The sequence below is a fragment of the Taudactylus pleione genome, unplaced genomic scaffold (assembly GCF_031769625.1).
Source record: "Taudactylus pleione unplaced genomic scaffold, aTauple2 ptg001353l, whole genome shotgun sequence".
In the NCBI taxonomy this organism is placed as follows: domain Eukaryota; kingdom Metazoa; phylum Chordata; class Amphibia; order Anura; family Myobatrachidae; genus Taudactylus; species Taudactylus pleione.
The window spans coordinates 600,577-624,693 of record NW_028285753.1 but is presented as its reverse complement, the minus strand read 5'-3'; the positions used below and the strand labels follow the sequence as shown (position 1 = coordinate 624,693).

General features: G+C 48.7%; 1 protein-coding gene across 1 annotated transcript in view; it reads right to left on the bottom strand.

Moving 5' to 3' along the window:
- IARS1 (isoleucyl-tRNA synthetase 1) overlaps positions 1 to 23,279 on the bottom strand; it is a 177,541-nt gene extending 154,262 nt beyond the window's left edge. Inside the window, exons 1-5 of the mRNA XM_088463393.1 lie at positions 23,112 to 23,279; positions 16,435 to 16,561; positions 6,609 to 6,765; positions 4,643 to 4,762; positions 4,464 to 4,546 (exon numbers count right to left, since the gene is read on the bottom strand). Coding sequence (XP_088319519.1) covers positions 4,464 to 4,546; positions 4,643 to 4,762; positions 6,609 to 6,765; positions 16,435 to 16,553 — 479 coding nt within the window. The 5' untranslated portion in view covers positions 16,554 to 16,561; positions 23,112 to 23,279. The remainder of the gene's footprint in view (positions 1 to 4,463; positions 4,547 to 4,642; positions 4,763 to 6,608; positions 6,766 to 16,434; positions 16,562 to 23,111) is intronic.
- Positions 23,280 to 24,117: the final 838 nt, after the last annotated feature.

The window sequence follows — 24,117 nt, the reverse complement described above, 5'->3', positions numbered from 1 at the left end:
TGAGGGCACGGATCACATCCAAGGAGGCCTCACCTACCCATAGGTCAGGTAATTGAAAGGCCAGGACTACAATTTCCTCATTAATATGAAAACGAGTAACCACTTTGGAAAGCAAACCAGGGCGAGTCCGAAGAACAGTCCTGTCCTGGATGAAGATTAGAAATGGGGAGCAAGATGAGAAAGCCCCTAAATCCGATACCCATCGGGCAGACTCCATAGCCAGAAGAAAACAGGATTTTGGTACTTATCGATAAATCCCTTTCTCCGATTCCACAGGGGACACTGGAGCGCAAGACAGTGGGGTATAGACGGTGGCAAAGTAGAGCCTGGCACTTTAAATAATTTAGAAGTGTGACTGGCTCTTCCCCCCTATGCCCCATCAGCCCCAGTATAAGAAACTGAGCCCGAGAGGAGACGGAGGACAACAGGAAAACAAGGAGAAGTAGAAGTCCACTGAATGGAACAAGACCAACTGAAGGAGAACAGAGGAACCCGGAACCCACTGCAGGGAGCACTTGCAGTCACACAACCATATAATGAAAGAACAAAACGGCAGGTACGCAGTGCTGGGCGGGCGGGCGTCCAGTGTCCGGTAAGTACCAAAATCCTGTTTTCTCCTTCATCCACTAGGGGACACTGGAGCTCAAGACAGTGGGGACGTCCCGTGTGGGAAGTGCTAAGAACTCGCCGACCCCGTGGTCAAAACGAAACAGGGATCGTCAAGATTCGTAGGTCCAATTGAAAAGAAGAACTGAGGATTAAACGTCAGAGCACAGGCGACAATAAGAACTCCGCACTGAACAGCCACAGAAAATACCACAATATACAGCGTAAGTCGAATAAAACAGAACGGCTATCCAGTGGACAACAGCAGATGAGAATCGTCAGAACACTAATCTCAATTGAAGACCAACCAAACCGGACCATTGGTAGCAGAGAGACCCAACAAGAATCAATAGAAGGGCGGTAACAAGAGAACAAAACTCGAGAAAACCGTACCAGAGTATAAAGACATGAAGAAGCAAAAGTCGCAGACAGTAGAATCCCAGCACTGCCGGGCATAAGCAAACATTATCGATATATGTATAATGATACAGATTCAGAGCTGATCCTGTCCACAAACTACTCTAACAAAGAGTATACATGAAGGCCAATACCAAATAGTCGACCAGGACCCTTGTTGAGGTCCAACTAATTAGGTCTTTCGTTTTATTTTTAAAAACAGCGGAAGGGTTAGACCGTAGAAGTCTCCAACAAGTGGAGATCCCACTGACATGAGGCAGAGACGGCATTGAGACAACAAGTCCTTGCAGACGGTCAGACAGCAGGACAACCCTTTCTGGAACAGAGGGATAAAACAGCAACTGGAACCCTTCAGCGAGTCCAGGCGAAGACTCTCACCCACTTCGTCTGGAAAAACATTAAAACCTTCGGCCACAGCGGGAAAGAAAACCAGAGCGGAAAACTCCAAAACAGACTACTTCCAATGTGATGGAAGCGTATAGACAGTACCAGCTTCTGGCCCGAACATAATATGAAAACAACCGGGATACCCTAGTGTTTAGCCACCCAAGGAGAGCGAGCTACCAACATTGGGAAGCATCCCATACAGCGAGGCCAGAGCACTAGGACAACCATGAAGGTATTACTAGTGGTATCTATTCTCATGAAAATCAACAAAATATATACTGTATATATACTAATTAACCCCTTATATCAAACCAATTGAAATGATTAAATTCATTCAATTTAAGGACAGGGGTGCTATCTTCCGACAATGTTGAGCTACATAGGAAATCAAAAAGGAAGAATTGTTGTTGCGCGATGCACTTGAATTAAAACATAACCTTTATTGTCCACAACTTAATATATATCAATATTTAATTGTTATACAAAAGAAAGAAAAATGTGTAATGTGTAATGTGTAGGACCGTTGCATCCTGAGAGCAAAGCTTTAACTGTTCAGTGCCCGGTCCTCAACCACCACCTGCACCCCAAGGTCTTCCTGTGGAGCCCTATGGACCCTGAAAAAGAAAGAACAGATGACTTAACACAGGATAAGAAGCCATCCCAACATATCTGGTATCCCATGACACTGGTCAATTCCATCAGTTATTCCTGCAGACTGGAGGCCAGAAGGGGTATATGTATGTAAGGCTGGCTGCTAGCAGGGGGGGATAACACAGACACAGCCCTGCATCAGTTATTCCTGAAGACTGGAGGCCAGAAGGGGTATATGTATGTAAGGCTGGCTGCTAGCAGGGGGGATAACACAGACACAGCCCCGCATCAGTTATTCCTGCAGACTGGAGGCCAGAAGGGGTATATGTATGTAAGGCTGGCTGCTAGCAGGGGGGGGGATAACACAGACACAGCCCCGCATCAGTTATTCCTGCAGACTGGAGGCCAGAAGGGGTATATGTATGTAAGGCTGGCTGCTAGCAGGGGGGATAACACAGACACAGCCCCGCATCAGTTATTCCTGCAGACTGGAGGCCAGAAGGGGTATATGTATGTAAGGCTGGCTGCAAGCAGGGGGGGGGATAACACAGACACAGCCCTGCATCAGTTATTCCTGCAGACTGGAGACCAGAAGGGGTATATGTATGTAAGGCTGGCTGCTAGCAGGGGGGATAACACAGACACAGCCCCGCATCAGTTCTTCCTGCAGACTGGAGACCAGAAGGGGTATATGTATGTAAGGCTGGCTGCTAGCAGGGGGGGGGGGATAACACAGACACAGCCCTGCATCAGTTATTCCTGCAGACTGGAGCACAGAAGGGGTATATGTATGTAAGGCTGGCTGCTAGCAGGGGGGGATAACACAGACACAGCCTGCATCAGTTATTCTACAGCTGACGTTACATTAGAGCCGTCCTTAAGTGCTGCCAACAGGTCATGTTTTGTGGATGTCTTGAAGCATGCACTGGTGAGCTAATCTAGTTTGCTGGGTCAGTAATTATCCCACCTGCTTCCACAGACAGAAATCCTCAGAACTTGAGGTTGAGGCTTCGACCCTGCATTAGATTTCCATCCACTCTGACAACTAGATCAATGGTCAGAGATGGGAAAGATCTTGAAGTTACAGAGACTTCTCTGCACAATTTTACTGTACTCTGAGATCTGCAGAATGAACACAGATTAAAGATCTAATTGTGCCTTGGCAGATCATCTCATGTACGATAACTTCAGAACAAGCGTTGCTCTGCGTTACTCTTCGGGATTGGCTGGAATCCTAGATCAGGGCTGGTAAGAGGTATTCCAGGGATGGACAAGAAGTCAGGACAGAGAATGGAAACCATCCGAGACTGGTCTTGCATCAGGACAGTGCCCAAAATGCAGGAGTGCCCCACTGAAATTGGGAGGTATACCAAGTTCTTATCGCTGATCTTACACACACATTTCAATTAATTGGTCTAGATTAACATCTATACAGTATGTTCCAGCAATAGCCCAGAAGGCTGTGTAAGGGCGCACATCCACTACCCGATTAAAAAGAGCGATTGAACGATAATGACATTGTTATCGTTCAATTGTTTGTTAATCGGGCACAAATTGGGCCACTTAATGTCAAACATGACCAGTGATGCGTGCACCCGCTGGTTGTTTTTAACAACTATCATCGCCTGAACGTGCTGGTCAATCTGCCAATAACCACAGAAAAAAGGGATGTTCCCCCCAGCACACTGCAGCAATATCAGCAAAAATACGTATATCCTAAATGATAATAGAAATTCAGAGGTATTAGTTGCATAAGTTTGCAAATATATGATTAAGCGCCGGGCCAGCGTCAAGGCTCCTCCATATCGGCGTCCCTAACATTAAGGGTTCACGTCCGAGGAGCAGGCCAGCCAGCCCGGCGCTTAATCATATATTTGCAAATGTATGCAACTAATACCTCTGAATTTCTATTATCATTTAGGATTCAAGTATTTTTGCTGATCTTGCTGCAGTGTGGAGGGAATATCCCTATTTTTCTGTGGCTCAGTGTAAACCTCGCCCTTTACAAGCACCTGTGCAATATCATTATGCTGATGCGAGCGACCACCATACTTTCTGTTTGCAATCTGCCAATAACGACAGATTGGCCATGTTCGGGGATGAGGGAGGGAGCAGACACTGAACGACTGATCAGCACAGACTGTGAAACGGCTGCATGATTACAATGTCGTTTCATAGTCTGCTAGTGGATGAGCCCCTTTAGTCTTCAGGATATAGAACATTTATATGCTCTGCTGCCATTATAAAAAGAGTTAGTCGGTGGCAGCTTACACCATGGAGATGAAAGAAATCTACAAGCGGAGTAATCCCCAGCACAGAATGGGTAATATACATCGTATAACAAGATACAATGTGTGTAGAAAGTGTCTCAGTATTCGGCAGGGAACCCCAGAGAATTGGGTGGTATTCTAGAACACAAGTTTATTTAGTTACTGGTTGATAAAAAAATCTCAGAAACCTACCACACGGTCTCCATGAACCAGGGATAAAGAGTCTTGTAGTCATTCTTAAAGTCGATCCATCGGCCCAGTCTTGTGACACTGACCTGGGTAAGAAGAAGAGAGATTATACGTGTAATGTGTGGGGCACAGGTCATGGAGTCCCGTCACCCGCCCCCCCCCCTCCCCACCATCAGCTGTACCTCCCAGTCCTGAGAGTATCTCATCACAATCCCACGGCACTGCTTGTTGTACTCCGCTATCCCCATCGCAGCAACATCCTCAGGACCTTTTATTCCCAGCGTTTTGTCTATCTCATATTCCTGTGGGAGCGGATAGAAGTCATTGCTTATTATGGACAGACTTTCCCTGCCAGCCCTGCAGAATGATACAGCATGTGTGCACCCCATTACCTTACAGGGGAGTGGGAGATGGGGAGCTCTGGGGATATATAGTCAGGTATTTAATTAATATTGTTATTTATATAACTCTCACATTCCGTAGCGCCTTACGGAGGGTATTACAGTCAGTCACATCGCTCCCTGCCCCAGTGCTTACACTCTATATTCCCCATCACATGGTCACACACATACACACTAGGGATCACATCACTCCCTGCCCCAGTGCATCTTACACTCTATATTCCCCATCACATGGTCACACACACACATACACACTAGGGGTCACATCACTCCCTGCCCCAGTGCTTACACTCTATATTCCCCATCACATGGTCACACACATACACACTAGGGGTCACATCACTCCCTGCCCCAGTGCTTACACTCTATATTCCCCATCACATGGTCACACACATACACACTAGGGGTCACATCACTCCCTGCCCCAGTGCATCTTACACTCTATATTCCCCATCACATGGTCACACACACACATACACACTAGGGGTCACATCACTCCCTGCCCCAGTGCTTACACTCTATATTCCCCATCACATGGTCACACACATATACACACTAGGGATCACATCACTCCCTGCCCCAGTGCTTACACTCTATATTCCCCATCACATGGTCACACACATACACACTAGGGGTCACATCACTCCCTGCCCCAGTGCTTACACTCTATATTCCCCATCACATGGTCACACACATACACACTAGAGGTCACATCACTCCCTGCCCCAGTGCATCTTACACTCTATATTCCCCATCACATGGTCACACACATACACACTAGTGATCACATCACTCCCTGCCCCCGTGCTTACACTCTATATTCCCCATCACATGGTCACACACATACACACTAGGGGTCACATCACTCCCTGCCCCAGTGCTTACACTCTATATTCCCCATCACATGGTCACACACTAGGGGTCACATCACTCCCTGCCCCAGTGCTTACACTCTATATTCCCCATCACATGGTCACACACATACACACTAGAGGTCACATCACTCCCTGCCCCAGTGCATCTTACACTCTATATTCCCCATCACATGGTCACACACATACACACTAGGGGTCACATCACTCCCTGCCCCAGTGCATCTTACACTCTATATTCCCCATCACATGGTCACACACATACACACTAGGGGTCACATCACTCCCTGCCCCAGTGCAGCTTACACTCTATATTCCCCATCACATGGTCACACACATACACACTAGGGGTCACATCACTCCCTGCCCCAATGCTTACACTCTATATTCCCCATCACATGGTCACACACATACACACTAGGGGCCACATCACTCCATTCCCCAGTGCTTACACTCTATATTCCCCATCACATGGTCACACACATACACACTAGGGGTCACATCACTCCCTGCCCAAGTGCTGCTTACATGCTATATTCCCCATCACATGGTCACACACTAGGGATCATTTTTGGCAGGAGTATGTTTTTGGATTGTGGGAGGAAAGCAGATCACTAGGAGGTAACCCATGCAAGCATGGAGAGAATATACAAATTCCACACAGCAAGGGACTTGGTGGGAATAGAAGCCAGAACAGTACTGTTAGGCAGCCAGCTAATCTGTGCCACCATGCTGCCCTATATATAGGTATGTATGTATCTATGTATGTATAAGCGCTACTATTGCATACATGACATGTAGGTTTTTCCACATGCTAAACCATCTTCTCTGAATTGGCTCACAATGTAATACACAGAGTAATGACGAGAACCTACCACTGGCAATCCGTGACAGTCCCATCCAAACCTTCTCTCAACATAAAATCCACTCTGGTGAGCAAATCGGGTGACAATGTCCTTAATGGTGCCAGCCAGAATGTGCCCATAATGAGGAAGCCCTGTTGCGAAGGGTGGTCCATCGTAGAATGTATATCTGTAGGTAAGCGAGAGGCGGGGTGAATTCCAGTACAGGAGATCTAGTACACTCAGATGTCGGGACACGGAGCTACACCGATTACTACAGGAGATCTAGAGATGTCGGGACACGGAGCTACACCGATTACTACAGGAGATCTAGAGATGTCGGGACACGGAGCTACACCGATTACTACAGGAGATCTAGAGATGTCGGGACACGGAGCTACACCGATTACTACAGGAGATCTAGAGATGTCGGGACACGGAGCTACACCGATTACTACAGGAGATCTAGAGATGTCGGGACACGGAGCTACACCGATTACTACAGGAGATCTAGAGATGTCGGGACACGGAGCTACACCGATTACTACAGGAGATCTAGAGATGTCGGGACACGGAGCTACACCGATTACTACAGGAGATCTAGAGATGTCGGGACACGGAGCTACACCGATTACTACAGGAGATCTAGAGATGTCGGGACACGGAGCTACACCGATTACTACAGGAGATCTAGAGATGTCGGGACACGGAGCTACACCGATTACTACAGGAGATCTAGAGATGTCGGGACACGGAGCTACACCGATTAGTACAGGAGATCTAGAGATGTCAGGACACGGAGCTACAATGATTAGTTAATATTTACATACCACCTCCGAAAAAAGTTGTTTTCTGGGACATACAGACATATTCTTTGATAAATATGCCTCTTATTATTACCTACTGCCTTATTCACTATGGGTTGTGTGTACAGACAAGTCATTTCACCTGTAGGATCATGGAGGCATTAAACATGCATTTAAGGGGCATGTGGGGAGGTCTGACACTGTGGGGGGTATCAGATGGACATCATAGGGGCATGTGGGGAGGTCTGATGCTGTTGGGGGTATCAGATGGGCATCCTAGGGGCATGTGGGGAGGTCTGATGCTTTTGGGGGTATCAGATGGGCATCCTAGGGGCATGTGGGTAGTCCCTGGGACACACATATTTAGTCACTCAACACGATCGCTGGGTGGACTCTTTATGAATGGCTGCATATGGGGCTGAGTAGCCACAGGCCGTGACCATGTAATCCCTACAATGTGCATGTGAGCGTCAGAACTGGGCCTCGGATCAATGGGAAGAAGGATCCCAATGCTGAGAGATAATGAAAACATCTGAATATAAGACATTTACTCCATCTTCGATAAAAACAAAAAAAGGTAATTCAAGGGCAGAGCTTCATTGAAGTGTGTATACTCCATTCTTATTATAAATATGTCAAAATACAATATTTTATGAATGCAAATTATATACAACACACAACATGTTTATTAACATATGTAATATTAAAAGCTCTATTAATAATAAAGTGTTGCAATTTAAATATGTGTATAATTAATGCTGCTTGGTAGCTGGATGCAGGCAGCGAGCTGCTCTTTGATAAAGTCTCCATTAAAGAGTAAACGCGTCAGAAGTGCGCCGTGTGACTGATTGATACGTTAGATGTCATTGTTATCTTACAGTCAGAGAAAGCGGAGGATCATTTGCTCCTTTGGGGCAGTAAATATGAAGAAGTAGTTTAAATACTTAAGGTGGCCACACTATATGGTTACATGTGCGGAAGGAACTGTCCTGCTAAACACTTCTGTAACTTCATCAACTTCATTACTATCATTTTATATAGCACTTTACTTACACTGCACAGACAGCATGTAGCACTTTACTTACACTGCACAGACAGCATGCAGCACTTTACTTACACTGCACAGACAGCATGCAGCACTTTACTTACACTGCACAGACAGCATGCAGCACTTTACTTACACTGCACAGACAGCATGCAGCACTTTACTTACACTGCACAGACAGCATGCAGCACTTTACTTACACTGCACAGACAGCATGCAGCACTTTACTTACACTGCACAGACAGCATGCAGCACTTTACTTACACTGCACAGACAGCATGCAGCACTTCACTTACACTGCACAGACAGCATGTAGCACTTTACTTACACTGCACAGACAGCATGTAGCACTTTACTTACACTGCACAGACAGCATGTAGCACTTTACTTACACTGCACAGACAGCATGTAGCACTTTACTTACACTGCACAGACAGCATGTAGCACTTTACTTACACTGCACAGACAGCATGCAGCACTTTACTTACACTGCACAGACAGCATGCAGCACTTTACTTACACTGCACAGACAGCATGCAGCACTTTACTTACACTGCACAGACAGCATGCAGCACTTTACTTACACTGCACAGACAGCATGCAGCACTTTACTTACACTGCACAGACAGCATGCAGCACTTTACTTACACTGCACAGACAGCATGTAGCACTTTACTTACACTGCACAGACAGCATGTAGCACTTTACTTACACTGCACAGACAGCATGTAGCACTTTACTTACACTGCACAGACAGCATGTAGCACTTTACTTACACTGCACAGACAGCATGCAGCACTTTACTTACACTGCACAGACAGCATGCAGCACTTTACTTACACTGCACAGACAGCATGTAGCACTTTACTTACACTGCACAGACAGCATGTAGCACTTTACTTACACTGCACAGACAGCATGTAGCACTTTACTTACACTGCACAGACAGCATGTAGCACTTTACTTACACTGCACAGACAGCATGTAGCACTTTACTTACACTGCACAGACAGCATGTAGCACTTTACTTACACTGCACAGACAGCATGTAGCACTTTACTTACACTGCACAGACAGCATGTAGCACTTTACTTACACTGCACAGACAGCATGTAGCACTTTACTTACACTGCACAGACAGCATGTAGCACTTTAATAATAGTGTCAAGTATTTCAACTATTTGTTAATTGATCAGCCAGCACCTTGAGATTATGGGAGATTTCTATATGAATACTCTTTAGCACTTAGGAGTCAATTACAATACTAGTACTTTACACTGGAAATGATTTTAGATCATTTATTTTCATGGGTAAGTTTTCTTCTTCCTGTTCATAGGGGACACAGGGACAACGCTGGGGTGTAGAGATGTACAGGAGGACTGGGCACCAAACAGTTAATCTTTAAAAGAACTCGGAACAGCCCAGCCTCCTTCTCCCCTATACCCCGCCCCCCAGCCTCCTTCCCTATACTCCGCCCCCAGCCTCAGTCAGGCCAGCCTCCTTCCCTATACTCCGCCCCCAGCCCCAGGCAGCCCAGTCTCCTTCTCCCCTATATCCCACCCCCAGCAACCCAGCCTCCTTCCCTATACTCCGCCCCCAGCCAGGCCAGCCTCCTTCTCCCCTATACCCCAGCCAGGCCAGCCTCCTTCCCTAAACTCTGCCTCCAGCCCCAGGCCAGCCTCCTTCTCCCCTATACCCCAGCCAGGCCAGCCTCCTTCCCTATACTCCACCCCCAGCCCCAGGCAGCCCAGCCTCCTTCTCCCCTATACCCCACCCAGTTCAAGTTTGGTGTCGGCAGGAGCCGGGCACACTGAAGCAGGGTTACTACTGCAGCCTCTAATCTTTAGTTTCTCTTCTTTTTACTTTGAATGGACAGCTCAGAGCGTCCTATAGAATACTCAGCTCAGAGCGTCCTATAGAATAATCAGCGCTGCCGCTCCATCAACCCCCAGCACCGGTATCGACCATGTCAGTGACCTCAGCCGGGTCCTCTACAAGCACAGAGGAGCCCAGCCGCAGCACATGGTAAGGCGGCTCCTGATTGGAGTTTTTTTCTGTTTCTGGTTCCCCTGTCAATCTCTGTGGTGTGGTTGGACCTGTATGTATGTGCCAGTCTTCCTTCTCCTTTTCTCGCTCCTGTCTTGGGCTTGCCAACTAAACTGGCCTGCCTAGGGCTGGGGTATAGGAGATGAGGCTGGCCTGCTGGGGGCGGGGTAAAGGAAAAGGAGGCTGGGGGCGTGGTATAATGCATTAGGCTGGCCTGCCTAGAGCTGGGGGTGAGGTATAGGGGAGAAGGAGGCTGGCCTTCTCCTATACCCCACCCCCAGCAGGCCAGCCTCCTTCTCCCCTATACCTCACCCCAGCTCCAGGCAGTCCAGCCTCCTGCCCTATACCCTGCTCCCAGCCTCCTTTTCCTATACCCCGCCCACAGCAGGCCAGCCTCCTTCTCCCCTATACCCCGCCCACAGCAGGAGGCTTGGGGCAGGGTATAGGGGAGAAGGAGGCTGTCCTGCTTCGAGCAGGGTATTGGAGGCGGCTGGGGGCAGGGTATAGGGAAGAAGGAGGCTGGCCTGCCTGGGGCTGGGGTATAGGGGAGGAGACTGGGCTGCTCTGAGTTCTCTTAAAGATTAATTGTTTGGTGCCCAGTCCTCCTGTACATCCCTATACCACAGCGTTGTCCCTGTCACCTATGGAATTCGAAGAAAGGATTTAACAAGGCAAGAACATAAATCTCCCTTTGTTATTGTGGCTGGTGTTGTTTCCTTCCAAATCCTAACCCATAACACGGAGGTTTATTTATTACAGCACAGATTAGTGAATTATTTTCTGTGTGTTTGGTAACAGACAACTTTTTTTGTATCTTGCAGCTTTATTACATATTTCAGTATTATTTTCTCTAGTCTCCAAGCGTTCCCTGAAAACTCACCTCTTCAGACAAGCTTATCAGATTCCAGAACCACCCACATAACCTTCAGAGCTTCCATGTCTTATTCCATCCCCTCTCACAGTCCACACACAACCTCACACATTGTCTTTCTCTCACATACTTCTGATATTTGGGCGACATTCCTGTGTGACTGGATCATGCAGCCAACCAAGAAACTCTGCATTCTGGCTGGACCAAAATGCAATATATATAGCACCTATCCTTGTGTACCATATATAGCACCTATCCTTGTGTATCATATATAGCACCTATCCTTGTGTATCATATATAGCACCTATCCTTGTGTATCATATATAGCACCTATCCTTGTGTATCATATATAGCACCTATCCTTGTGTATCATATATAGCACCTATCCTTGTGTATCAATGCCTATTTCCCTATAGATTGTAAGCTTGCGGGCAGGGCCTTCCTACCTATATAGGAGTGCTATTACCAAGTTTTGTTTTATTTATGTTTCCAAATGTAAAGCGCAACGGAATATGCTGCGCCATATAAGAAACGGTTAATAAATTATAATTATTTAATTAGCAATTTTCATTAGTGCCTGCAGACTGTTTGGAGGAGTTGGATATGAGTTACCTCAAAAGTAAGTTTATGTGAAAGTTTTACTAAGAATTTGTTATTGAAAACCCATCCTAGGCAGTAGTGACACGTGTCAGTGATCGGAATAACCCATCCTAGGCAGTAGTGACATGTGTCAGTGATCGGAATAACCCATCCTAGGCAGTAGTGACATGTGTCAGTGATCGGAATAACCCATCCTAGGCAGTAGTGACATGTGTCAGTGATCGGAATAACCCATCCTAGGCAGTAGTGACATGTGTCAGTGATCGGAATAACCCATCCTAGGCAGTAGTGACATGTGTCAGTGATCGGAATAACCCATCCTAGGCAGTAGTGACATGTGTCAGTGATCGGAATAACCCATCCTAGGCAGTAGTGACATGTGTCAGTGATCGGAATAACCCATCCTAGGCAGTAGTGACATGTGTCAGTGATCGGAATAACCCATCCTAGGCAGTAGTGACATGTGTCAGTGATCGGAATAACCCATCCTAGGCAGTAGTGACATGTGTCAGTGATCGGAATAACCCATCCTAGGCAGTAGTGACATGTGTCAGTGATCGGAATAACCCATCCTAGGCAGTAGTGACATGTGTCAGTGATCGGAATAACCCATCCTAGGCAGTAGTGACATGTGTCAGTGATAGGAATAACCCATCCTAGGCAGTAGTGACATGTGTCAGTGATAGGAATAACCCATCCTAGGCAGTAGTGACATGTGTCAGTGATAGGAATAACCCATCCTAGGCAGTAGTGACATGTGTCAGTGATCGGAATAACCCATCCTAGGCAGTAGTGACATGTGTCAGTGATCGGAATAACATATCCTAGGCAGTAGTGACATGTGTCAGTGATCGGAATAACCCATCCTAGGCAGTAGTGACATGTGTCAGTGATAGGAATAACCCATCCTAGGCAGTAGTGACATGTGTCAGTGATAGGAATAACATATCCTAGGCAGTAGTGACATGTGTCAGTGATAGGAATAACACATCCTAGGCAGTAGTGACACGTGTCAGTGATGGGAATAACCCATGCTAGGCAGTAGTGACATGTGTCAGTGAGAGATAGGAATAACCCATCCTAGGCAGTAGTGACAGGTGTCAGTGATAGGAATAACACATCCTAGGCAGTAGTGATATGTGTCAGTGAGAGATAGGAATAACATATCCTAGGCAGTAGTGACACGTGTCAGTGAGTGACAGGAATAACCCATCCTAGGCAGTAGTGATATGTGTCAGTGATAGGAATAACCCATCCTAGGCAGTAGTGACATGTGTCAGTGAGAGATAGGAATAACCCATCCTAGGCAGTAGTGACATGTGTCAGTGATAGGAATAACCCATCCTAGGCAGTAGTGACATGTGTCAGTGATAGGAATAACCCATCCTAGGCAGTAGTGACATGTGTCAGTGATAGGAATAACCCATCCTAGGCAGTAGTGACATGTGTCAGTGATAGGAATAACCCATCCTAGGCAGTAGTGACATGTGTCAGTGATCGGAATAACCCATCCTAGGCAGTAGTGACATGTGTCAGTGATCGGAATAACCCATCCTAGGCAGTAGTGACATGTGTCAGTGATAGGAATAACCCATCCTAGGCAGTAGTGACATGTGTCAGTGATAGGAATAACATATCCTAGGCAGTAGTGACATGTGTCAGTGATAGGAATAACCCATCCTAGGCAGTAGTGACACGTGTCAGTGATGGGAATAACCCATGCTAGGCAGTAGTGACATGTGTCAGTGAGAGATAGGAATAACCCATCCTAGGCAGTAGTGACAGGTGTCAGTGATAGGAATAACACATCCTAGGCAGTAGTGATATGTGTCAGTGAGAGATAGGAATAACATATCCTAGGCAGTAGTGACACGTGTCAGTGAGTGACAGGAATAACCCATCCTAGGCAGTAGTGATATGTGTCAGTGATAGGAATAACCCATCCTAGGCAGTAGTGACATGTGTCAGTGAGAGATAGGAATAACCCATCCTAGGCAGTAGTGACATGTGTCAGTGAGAGATAGGAATAACCCATCCTAGGCAGTAGTGACATGTGTCAGTGAGAGATAGGAATAACCCATCCTAGGCAGTAGTGACACGTCAGTGAAAGGAATAACCCATGCTAGGCAGTAGTGACATGTGCCAGTGAGAGATAGGAATAACCCATCCTAGGCAGTAGTGATATGTGTCAGTGATGGGAATAACATATCCTAGGCAGTAGTGACATGTGTCAGTGAGAGATAGGAATAACCCATCCTAGGCAGTAGTGACATGTGTCAGTGATAGGAATAACCCATCCTAGGCAGTAGTGACATGTGTCAGTGATAAGAATAACATATCCTAGGCAGTAGTGACACGTGTCAGTGATAGGAATAACCCATCCTAGGCAGTAGTGACATGTGTCAGTGATAGGAATAACATATCCTAGGCCGTAGTGACACGTGTCAGTGATGGGAATAACCCATGCTAGGCAGTAGTGACACGTGTCAGTGATAGGAATAACATATCCTAGGCAGTAGTGATATGTGTCAGTGATGGGAATAACCCATGCTAGGCAGTAGTGACACGTGTCAGTGATAGGAATAACATATCCTAGGCAGTAGTGACATGTGTCAGTGAGAGATAGGAATAACCCATCCTAGGCAGTAGTGACATGTGTCAGTGATAGGAATAACCCATCCTAGGCAGTAGTGACATGTGTCAGTGATAGGAATAACCCATCCTAGGCAGTAGTGATATGTGTCAGTGATAGGAATAACCCATCCTAGGCAGTAGTGACACGTGTCAGTGATAGGAATAACCCATCCTAGGCAGTAGTGACACGTGTCAGTGATAGGAATAACCCATGCTAGGCAGTAGTTATGTGTCAGATTTATAGATTCCAGTGATTTTAGAAGCATTGACTTCTAATGTGTAGTTAAATGATGACTTTGTTGTGGGCCTGACACTTTACGGCTAACCCCCAGAGACAAAGACGCCATATCAGCACCAGCGGCCTTGAACAGACATCACTAATATGCGCAGAAGAACCAATTACAGATCTTTCTTTTCTGCCCCAGTCCCACCGACTCCTCTAGTCTCCCTCTAGGACATAAGCTCTCATGAGCAAGGCCCTCTGACCCACCCGTCGTGCTACTTATAACTGTATAATCATTACATGATTACACATTATACCTGCTCTATAGGCCCCCATACACCTACGCGATTTCTAGACGATCACACGAGGTACATTCAGTCTTGTTGAAATCGTCCATGTTTTCATCCGATGCGCGCTCCCGTGGGTCCTTCAATCGTATCTTATGATCATATGTGCAGCACATATGTTCCATCGTATCGTGTTCAGAATGTGGCATTTGTTTTTTACATGCGATCCATCTTGTGGTAATTCAAGTCATTGTCCATATTCCCTTAATGAGTGCGTGAGGCGCAGGATCGATCATACGACTGATCTTGTGCTAAGAAAAAAAAGAAATGGTGTCGACGGGCCTGCAGGTAATCTGATGTGAATCCGATCGGAGGCTGATCGCGTAGGTGTATGGGCCACTTAAGAATATATGATACGTCACAGTTCTTACATGAATTATACATTTGTGATCTTTTATTCCGGTAGTGTCCGCACAAAGTTGCAGAACTTTAAGTAAACTTTAAAGATTGCTTTGGACAATTAAGTCTTTCAAATAGTAAATGATAAGGCAAAGCATAGCAACGCTCTGCAAAGGGTGGGAACGCTTATTAAAGGATATTTCCAATGAACAGCGACGGCTACATACAGTCTGTATGAAGAACATGAAATAACTGCATCCAACCAAAGTCTGCTGGGAAATACACCAGGCTGAAGTCGGCCTCTTATTCACTTTCCAGCTTCTTATTCAGAACACGTTATATTAAAAAAATATATCATATAGAATCAATAAGCTTACGTTGACTAAACACAATATAATATCTATTACACACATTTCAATTCTATTTTGCTAGGCCCACAAAGCTTTTGGGCATGATACTGAGTGGTAAAGTGGGCACAGGGACCAGATTTTATTCAAATGTATTAACTGGCGCCTATGCCCACTTTACCACCCTATTTCATGTCCAAAAACTTGTTGGGCAAGGCCAAGTGGGTCATATGTAAGTGACCCCCCCCCCGTGTGGATTCAAAATGTCACATTCGTTGCCCAAGGTTAGTTAACCCTTGCACAACTACAGCTACTTATCCAAATATAGAAACCTGGTCCCTGTGCCCAAATTACCACCCTATTTCATGCCCAAAATCTTTGTGGGCCAAGCAAAGTACAATTGAAATGTGTGTAATAGATATATTTTGTTTATTCATTGTAAGCTTAGTGATTCTATTTCATAAAAATGTTTTAATATAAAATATTCGGAATAAGAAGCTGGAAAATGAATAAGAAGCCGACGTCCGCCTGGTGTGAAATACCCAGAATAACACATTTCAGGTCTTTTATATAAGAGAACTCATGAGGAGAAGCGTCTCACCTGGGTCTATTCCTGGATTGCTTCAGACACTCCTGAAAACAGTCCAGCGATTTCCAGAGCTGTAATATCTTCTCTTCCTCCGCAGGGAAATTCACAGAGTCTGGCACCTGCTGAGCCATGACGGACACTGCACAGGATGACAATTATAGCATAGTATATTGTCTATATTGTGCTGCTTTTATGTCACAGCTACACAGACAGTGCTGACAAATGTTCTCTCACACATCCCATGTACCAAGCAAGCGCAGCAGCCGCTAATATAAGGCGATGACTACATTAGTGATAACGCACTTCATGCGCTCAGTATGTCCGTACATAGGGCCCGGATCAGCAGGCTTCATGCGCTGCGATTACAGACGCTCTGAGGAATCCATCGCACAGTGAGTGACAGGCTGTCAGCGTTTTGGTGGTGGTGACGGGGGAGTGGTTGGTAAATCGCCGGTGTGTCTGTCCGTATGAACGCAGTTCATGGGCATGCATAAATTAGCCACTGCGATTACACACAGCCTGAGTACTCACTACGAGCGCCGACACTTCTGCAGCTGGTCAGACATGCAGTAACTGCTACGTGACGGGCCCATGTGCGTTCATAGTACCGATGTAGCCGCCATCCCAGCTACAGGCACCACGACGCAACCGCCATCCCAGCTACGGGCACCGCGACCCAACCGCCATTCCAGCGACGGGCACCATGACCCAACCGCCGTCCCAGCTACGGGCACCATGACCCAACCGCCGTCCCAGCTACGGGCACCATGACCCAACCGCCGTCCCAGCTACGGGCACCATGACCCAACCGCCGTCCCAGCTACTGGGCAGAGTGACGCAACGTTCATCATAGCTACGGGCACCATGACGCCAGACCCTCCAACATGACCCGTTCCATTAGGTACACAATGCTCTGCTCCTGGACTTCCCTCTTAATTGATGATTGCAGTCACCTATGGTGAATCACCTGTCTCATCAGTTGCCTAGGTACTCCACAGGTGACTGCAATCATACATTAGGTGGGAAGATCAGGAGCAGAGTGTTTTGTACCTAATGGAAGGGGTCATGTTGGAGGGTAGGTGACGCAACATCCATCACAGCTACTGGGCAGAGTGACGTAACCTCCATCTCAGCTACGGGCAAAATAATGCAATGTCCATCACAGATACGGGCAGAGTGACGCAGCGTCCATCACAGATACGGGCAGTGACGCAGCATTCATTACAGATACGGGCAGTGACGCAGCATTCATTACAGATACGGGCAGTGACGCAGCATTCATTACAGATACGGGCAGAGTGACGCAGCGTCCATCACAGATACGGGCAGTGATGCAGCATTCATTACAGACACGGGCAGAGTGACGCAGCGTCCATCACAGATACGGGCAGTGTCGCAGCATTCATTACAGATACGGGCAGTGACGCAGCGTCCATCACAGATACGGGCAGAGTGACGCAGCCACCATTACAGATACGGGCAGAGTGACGCAGCATTCATTACAGATACGGGCAGTGACGCAGCATTCATTACAGATACGGGCAGAGTGACGCAGCCACAGGCAGTGACGCAGCATTCATTACAGATACGGGCAGAGTGACGCAGCGTCCATCACAGATACGGGCAGAGTGACGCAGCGTCCATCACAGATACGGGCAGAGTGACGCAGCCACCATTACAGATACGGGCAGAGTGACGCAGCATTCATCACAGATACGGGCAGAGTGACGCAGCATCCATCACAGATACGGGCAGAGTGACGCAGCGTCCATCACAGATACGGGCAGAGTGACGCAGCGTCCATCACAGATACGGGCAGTGATGCAGCATTCATTACAGACACGGGCAGAGTGACGCAGCGTCCATCACAGATACGGGCAGTGACGCAGCATTCATTACAGATACGGGCAGTGACGCAGCATTCATTACAGATACGGGCAGAGTGACGCAGCATTCATTACAGATACGGGCAGTGACGCAGCCACCATTACAGATACGGGCAGAGTGACGCAGCATTCATTACAGATACGGGCAGTGACGGAGCATTCATTACAGATACGGGCAGAATGACGCAGCGTCCATCACAGATACGGGCAGAGTGACGCAGCCACCATTACAGATACGGGCAGAGTGACGCAGCATTCATTACAGATACGGGCAGTGACGCAGCATTCATTACAGATAGGGGCAGAGTGACGCAGCCACCATTACAGACACGGGCAGTGACGCAGCATTCATTACAGATACGGGCAGAGTGACGCAGCGTCCATCACAGATACGGGCAGAGTGACGCAGCCACCATTACAGATACGGCAGAGTGACGCAGCGTCCATCACAGATACGGGCAGAGTGACGCAGCGTCCATCACAGATACGGGCAGAGTGACGCAGCGTCCATCACAGATACGGGCAGAGTGACGCAGCGTCCATCACAGATACGGGCAGAGTGACGCAGCGTCCATCACAGATACGGGCAGAGTGACGCAGCGTCCATCACAGATACGGGCAGAGTGACGCAGCGTCCATCACAGATACGGGCAGTGATGCAGCATTCATTACAGACACGGGCAGAGTGACGCAGCGTCCATCACAGATACGGGCAGTGACGCAGCATTCATTACAGATACGGGCAGTGACGCAGCATTCATTACAGATACGGGCAGAGTGACGCAGCATTCATTACAGATACGGGCAGTGACGCAGCCACCATTACAGATACGGGCAGAGTGACGCAGCATTCATTACAGATACGGGCAGTGACGCAGCATTCATTACAGATACGGGCAGAATGACGCAGCGTCCATCACAGATACGGGCAGAGTGACGCAGCCACCATTACAGATACGGGCAGAGTGACGCAGCATTCATTACAGATACGGGCAGTGACGCAGCATTCATTACAGATAGGGGCAGAGTGACGCAGCCACCATTACAGACACGGGCAGTGACGCAGCATTCATTACAGATACGGGCAGAGTGACGCAGCGTCCATCACAGATACGGGCAGAGTGACGCAGCCACCATTACAGATACGGCAGAGTGACGCAGCGTCCATCACAGATACGGGCAGAGTGACGCAGCGTCCATCACAGATACGGGCAGAGTGACGCAGCGTCCATCACAGATACGGGCAGAGTGACGCAGCGTCCATCACAGATACGGGCAGAGTGACGCAGCGTCCATCACAGATACGGGCAGAGTGACGCAGCGTCCATCACAGATACGGGCAGAGTGACGCAGCGTCCATCACAGATACGGGCAGTGATGCAGCATTCATTACAGACACGGGCAGAGTGACGCAGCGTCCATCACAGATACGGGCAGTGACGCAGCATTCATTACAGATACGGGCAGTGACGCAGCATTCATTACAGATACGGGCAGAGTGACGCAGCATTCATTACAGATACGGGCAGTGACGCAGCCACCATTACAGATACGGGCAGAGTGACGCAGCATTCATTACAGATACGGGCAGTGACGCAGCATTCATTACAGATACGGGCAGAATGACGCAGCGTCCATCACAGATACGGGCAGAGTGACGCAGCCACCATTACAGATACGGGCAGAGTGACGCAGCATTCATTACAGATACGGGCAGTGACGCAGCATTCATTACAGATAGGGGCAGAGTGACGCAGCCACCATTACAGACACGGGCAGTGACGCAGCATTCATTACAGATACGGGCAGAGTGACGCAGCGTCCATCACAGATACGGGCAGAGTGACGCAGCCACCATTACAGATACGGCAGAGTGACGCAGCGTCCATCACAGATACGGGCAGAGTGACGCAGCGTCCATCACAGATACGGGCAGAGTGACGCAGCGTCCATCACAGATACGGGCAGAGTGACGCAGCGTCCATCACAGATACGGGCAGAGTGACGCAGCGTCCATCACAGATACGGGCAGAGTGACGCAGCGTCCATCACAGATACGGGCAGAGTGACGCAGCATTCATCACAGATACGGGCAGAGTGACGCAGCATTCATTACAGATACGGGCAGTGACGCAGCCACCATCACAGATACGGGCAGAGTGACGCAGCATTCATTACAGATACGGGCAGTGACGCAGCATTCATTACAGATACGGGCAGAATGACGCAGCGTCCATCACAGATACGGGCAGAGTGACGCAGCCACCATTACAGATACGGGCAGAGTGACGCAGCATTCATCACAGATACGGGCAGAGTGACGCAGAGTCCATCACAGATACGGGCAGATTGACGCAGCATTCATCACAGATACGGGCAGATTGACGCAGCATTCATCACAGATACGGGCAGAGTGACGCAGCCACCATTACAGACACGGGCAGTGACGCAGCATTCATTACAGATACGGGCAGTGACGCAGCATTCATTACAGATACGGGCAGAATGACGCAGCGTCCATCACAGATACGGGCAGAGTGACGCAGCCACCATTACAGATACGGGCAGAGTGACGCAGCATTCATCACAGATACGGGCAGAGTGACGCAGAGTCCATCACAGATACGGGCAGATTGACGCAGCATTCATCACAGATACGGGCAGTGACGCAGCATTCATTACAGATAGGGGCAGAGTGACGCAGCGTCCATCACAGATACGGGCAGAGTGACGCAGCCACCATTACAGATACGGCAGAGTGACGCAGCGTCCATCACAGATACGGGCAGAGTGACGCAGCGTCCATCACAGATACGGGCAGAGTGACGCAGCGTCCATCACAGATACGGGCAGAGTGACGCAGCGTCCATCACAGATACGGGCAGAGTGACGCAGCGTCCATCACAGATACGGGCAGAGTGACGCAGCGTCCATCACAGATACGGGCAGAGTGACGCAGCGTCCATCACAGATACGGGCAGAGTGACGCAGCGTCCATCACAGATACGGGCAGTGATGCAGCATTCATTACAGACACGGGCAGAGTGACGCAGCGTCCATCACAGATACGGGCAGTGACGCAGCATTCATTACAGATACGGGCAGTGACGCAGCATTCATTACAGATACGGGCAGAGTGACGCAGCGTCCATCACAGATACGGGCAGAGTGACGCAGCGTCCATCACAGATACGGGCAGAGTGACGCAGCGTCCATCACAGATACGGGCAGAGTGACGCAGCGTCCATCACAGATACGGGCAGTGATGCAGCATTCATTACAGACACGGGCAGAGTGACGCAGCGTCCATCACAGATACGGGCAGAGTGACGCAGCGTCCATCACAGATACGGGCAGTGATGCAGCATTCATTACAGACACGGGCAGAGTGACGCAGCGTCCATCACAGATACGGGCAGTGACGCAGCATTCATTACAGATACGGGCAGTGACGCAGCATTCATTACAGATACGGGCAGAGTGACGCAGCGTCCATCACAGATACGGGCAGAGTGACGCAGCGTCCATCACAGATACGGGCAGAGTGACGCAGCGTCCATCACAGATACGGGCAGAGTGACGCAGCGTCCATCACAGATACGGGCAGTGATGCAGCATTCATTACAGACACGGGCAGAGTGACGCAGCGTCCATCACAGATACGGGCAGTGACGCAGCATTCATTACAGATACGGGCAGTGACGCAGCATTCATTACAGACACGGGCAGAGTGACGCAGCGTCCATCACAGATACGGGCAGTGACGCAGCATTCATTACAGATACGGGCAGTGACGCAGCATTCATTACAGATACGGGCAGTGATGCAGCATTCATTACAGATACGGGCAGTGACGCAGCATTCATTACAGACACGGGCAGAGTGACGCAGCATTCATTACAGATACGGGCAGTGACGCAGCATTCATTACAGATACGGGCAGTGACGCAGCCACCATTACAGATACGGGCAGAGTGACGCAGCATTCATTACAGATACGGGCAGTGACGCAGCATTCATTACAGATACGGGCAGAATGACGCAGCGTCCATCACAGATACGGGCAGTGTCGCAGCATTCATTACAGATAGGGGCAGAGTGACGCAGCCACCATTACAGATACGGGCAGAGTGACGCAGCATTCATTACAGATACGGGCAGTGACGCAGCATTCATTACAGATACGGGCAGAATGACGCAGCGTCCATCACAGATACGGGCAGTGTCGCAGCATTCATTACAGATAGGGGCAGAGTGACGCAGCCACCATTACAGATACGGGCAGTGACGCAGCATTCATTACAGATAGGGGCAGAGTGACGCAGCCACCATTACAGACACGGGCAGTGACGCAGCATTCATTACAGATACGGGCAGAGTGACGCAGCGTCCATCACAGATACGGCAGAGTGACGCAGCGTCCATCACAGATACGGGCAGAGTGACGCAGCGTCCATCACAGATACGGGCAGAGTGACGCAGCGTCCATCACAGATACGGGCAGAGTGACGCAGCGTCCATCACAGATACGGGCAGTGACGCAGCCACCATTACAGATACGGGCAGTGACGCAGCCACCATCACAGATACGGGCAGAGTGACGCAGCATTCATTACAGATACGGGCAGTGACGCAGCCACCATTACAGATACGGGCAGAGTGACGCAGCCACCATCACAGACACGGGCAGAGTGACGCAGCATCCATCACAGACACGGGCAGAGTGACGCAGCCATGGTGGCGCAGCTACAGGCGCTAGGCCCGGGCCGAAGATACGGAGCAGGAGTCACACGGCGGCCTCACCTCTGCCAGATCCCACGAGGAGAATAATGACAGCGCTGTCACCACGCGGAACGCCGGAGCTGTATCAAGCCCGGAAGTCGCACTATGCAGACGTCATCATATCGCGACTCAAATCACAGTTTCCTCTACTGATCGACGCTAAGGACATAGAACCGGACTTCCGCCCTCATTTACGTCACTTCCGGGTAGATCTAGTTATTTCCACTTCATCCTAAGTACAGGGAAGTGGAGGTTAGTTAGGGCGGAAGTAGCGTGAGGTGAGGGCGGAAGTGCGGTTTCCTGCCCATACAGCCCACCTAGAGAAGCCTCTTCTCCACTCGCCACAGGATCATGACATCTTTCCCCTCTGTGTCCACGTAGATGTTAGGGAAGTAGCTGATGACGTCAGGCTCCTCCGCGAAGGGCATCTAGCCACTACCATCTACAGTACTGAGGGGGATCTATACACTACCCTAATATAACAGCATACCCCTCCCATCAGGTACACAGTGATCTGCTCCTGGGCTCCCCACCTCATTAATGATTGCAGACACCTGTGCTGAGCTAGGTAATAGATGAGACAGGTGTTACACCACAGGTGGCTGCAGTCATACATTAGGTGGGGAGTACAGGAGCAGCACTGTGTATATAATGTATGACTGCAGACACCTGTGCTGAGCTAGGTAATAGATGAGACAGGTGTTACACCACAGGTGTCTGCAGTCATACATTAGGTGGGGAGTACAGGAGCAGAGCACTGTGTATATAATGTATGACTGCAGACACCTGTGCTGAGCTAGGTAATAGATGAGACAGGTGTTACACCACAGGTGTCTGCAGTCATACATTAGGTGGGGAGTACAGGAGCAGAGCACTGTGTATATAATGTATGACTGCAGACACCTGTGATGAGCTAGGTAATAGATGAGACAGGTGTTACACCACAGGTGGCTGCAGTCATACATTAGGTGGGGAGTACAGGAGCAGAGCACTGTGTATATAATGTATGACTGCAGACACCTGTGCT